The 2,215-nt window shown below is 49.9% G+C and overlaps 1 protein-coding gene across 1 annotated transcript; it reads right to left on the bottom strand.

Annotated features, from left to right (window-relative positions):
- Positions 1–415: 415 nt before the first annotated feature.
- Positions 416–675, bottom strand: LOC103728519 (ethanolamine kinase 1-like; the record flags this gene model as incomplete). Its single annotated transcript, XM_008826507.1, has 1 exon — positions 416–675. A coding segment is annotated over one exon (260 nt), but the record flags the coding sequence as incomplete, so codon positions are not given.
- Between the last annotated feature and the right edge of the window lie 1,540 nt (positions 676–2,215).

Here is a 2,215-nt window from a genome sequence, read left to right as displayed (position 1 = left end):
GGGAAGCCTTGAGCCTCGACGACCACCAGCAGTTATTCCCAAACCACCTGCAGTGTTCTCTTCCCCAGCGTGAAGAAAGAGAACAAATATAACCGCCTTTCTTTTTATTCAGGAGACTAACAGAATGCTTCTGATCAAAGACAAAGCTGCTCAACAAAGAGAAGACACTTGTTTCGGATGTTTCCTGGGTCAGTGAGGTGGCTCAGTGGGTATCGGCGCAAGCAACAAGCCTAAAGACACCAGGTTGAGCCTCAGGACCCACACGATGGAAGGAGAACCAAGTCCTGCAAACTATCCCCTGGCCTCCGCGCTCATGCCATAGCATACGCGCCCGTGCGTGTACGTACACGCGCACGTATTTCCTTAATGCATACAATACACCTTTTCAAAAGGAAAACTTTACAAAGGACGGTACCTGAAAATGGCCGGCTTGCAGACGTGCTGCGGGTCCAAGGCTTCGCCCTGAATGAACTCGTAGCACAGCCCGTTGTTGAAGGTGCAGTAGAGCTGCGGCGCACAGCCGTGAGCCTGCAGCACGCGGAAGCTCTTCACTTCCTCGTCTCGGTCCACGAGCAGCTCCGTCTTATTGCCGTAAATCCTCACCAGAACCACGTCCTCCATGGCGTCCCCCACGTAGCAGCCAATGAGTTTATTCGTGATCCCGTCTGTGAAGAGCTGCGGAACCGGGAGAGGAGCATTACGCGTTTAGAGAGACTGGGAAGGAAGACACTTGAACATGTAAAATGCTAACTGAATGCAAACACAGCAGTTGGGGTGCAGCTCAGTGTCAGAGTACAGGCTTAGCATATGCTGACCCTGGGCTCAATCCCCCAAAGCCAAGAACACCTATTTTTTAACAGGAAGGCATCTCTGGAGGGCGGGGCCAGAGCTCAGTGGGAGGGCACTTCCTGCACCAGTTACGGTCTGGCCCCCACCACCACCCATGACGCAGGAGACTGAGGAGCTTGAGACAGCTTCCAGAGGGCTCGTCAGACATGCTAGGTATACATGCACACCAAGGTGACAAACCAGGGGGATGGAGGGAGCAACAAGTTAAAAAGGGTTTTAAAGCTGACTTAAAAAATGGTTCTGAACGGGTATGGTGGCACACCTTTAACCCCAGCACCTGGGAGGCAGAAGCAGGCAGATCTCTCTGAGTTCTAAGCCAGCCTGGTCAACGTAGTGAGTTCCAGGCCAGCTGGGGCTACAGTGAGTGCTTTATTAGCCAAGCCTGACAATCTGAGTTCAGTCCTCGGAATCCAATGATGCAAGGAGAGAACTGCCCCTACAGCTCTGCAGCCTCTGCTTATGCTCCATGGAATGCACATGCCCACACACACAGACAAAAAACAAAGAAAGTGTAACCTAGAAAAATGTTTTCAACTATAACCTCAAACATCCAAGAAAAGCCAGGTGTGATGTCTTACACATGGAATCCCAGCTCTCGGAGATCCTGAGTTCAAAGCCAGTCCAGGCTACAAAGCGAGTTCCAGACAAGAGTGAAACCATTCAAGCTCTTTGACTCCCTCCCGACAACCCCCCCAAATACAAAACAGTTTGAGAGGCAAAAATCTAAGCAATTACATTAAATGCAAAAGAACACAGTAAGTCAAAGAGTAAGGTCAGAAAAAGTAGCACACATTACCTTCCCCAGAGATCTGCAGAGTGACACGAGGCACATGCTTGAACAGAAGAAAGAATGCACTGAGTCTGACACAAGGAAAGATTCCCTCAGACTGGTGAGCTGGCCAGGCTCTGAGGACTCCACTCCCAGGTAAGGAAGCATAGAGGCCCATGGCCAACTCCTACAGTGGGAAGGGGGGAAGACCGCACAAGAGACAGCCTTCCCAACACAGCAAGACTACTGGGTGTTTACAACGACATGTAGTAACTAATTAAGTTGATAACACATAAAATACTAGAAAAAGGCGACTCTTATAGGCTAAGGGTATAGCTCAGTGGTATAGTATGGCTAGCATGCATGTGTAGCCTAGGCTGGACACCCCCAAGCTGCCCACTACAGATCAAGAAGCTAGGAAAGTAACCTAAGCCTGGTAGTGGTGGTGCCTGCCTGTAAATCCCAGCACACCACGGGCTGAGGCAGGAGGATCTCAAGTTCAAAGTCAGCCTGAAAAAAAAGCCTAGAAATCTTGAAAAACAATAAAAAACACCTTGGCACAACCTGTCAACAGGAAGAAGCAACGACACATACTTT

This window comes from Nannospalax galili, unplaced genomic scaffold, assembly GCF_000622305.1.
Source record: "Nannospalax galili isolate Female #2095 unplaced genomic scaffold, S.galili_v1.0 C49529139, whole genome shotgun sequence".
Classification (NCBI taxonomy): Eukaryota; Metazoa; Chordata; class Mammalia; order Rodentia; family Spalacidae; genus Nannospalax; species Nannospalax galili.
The sequence above is the reverse complement of the archived record's forward strand: the minus strand, read 5'-3'. Positions and strand labels throughout refer to the sequence as shown.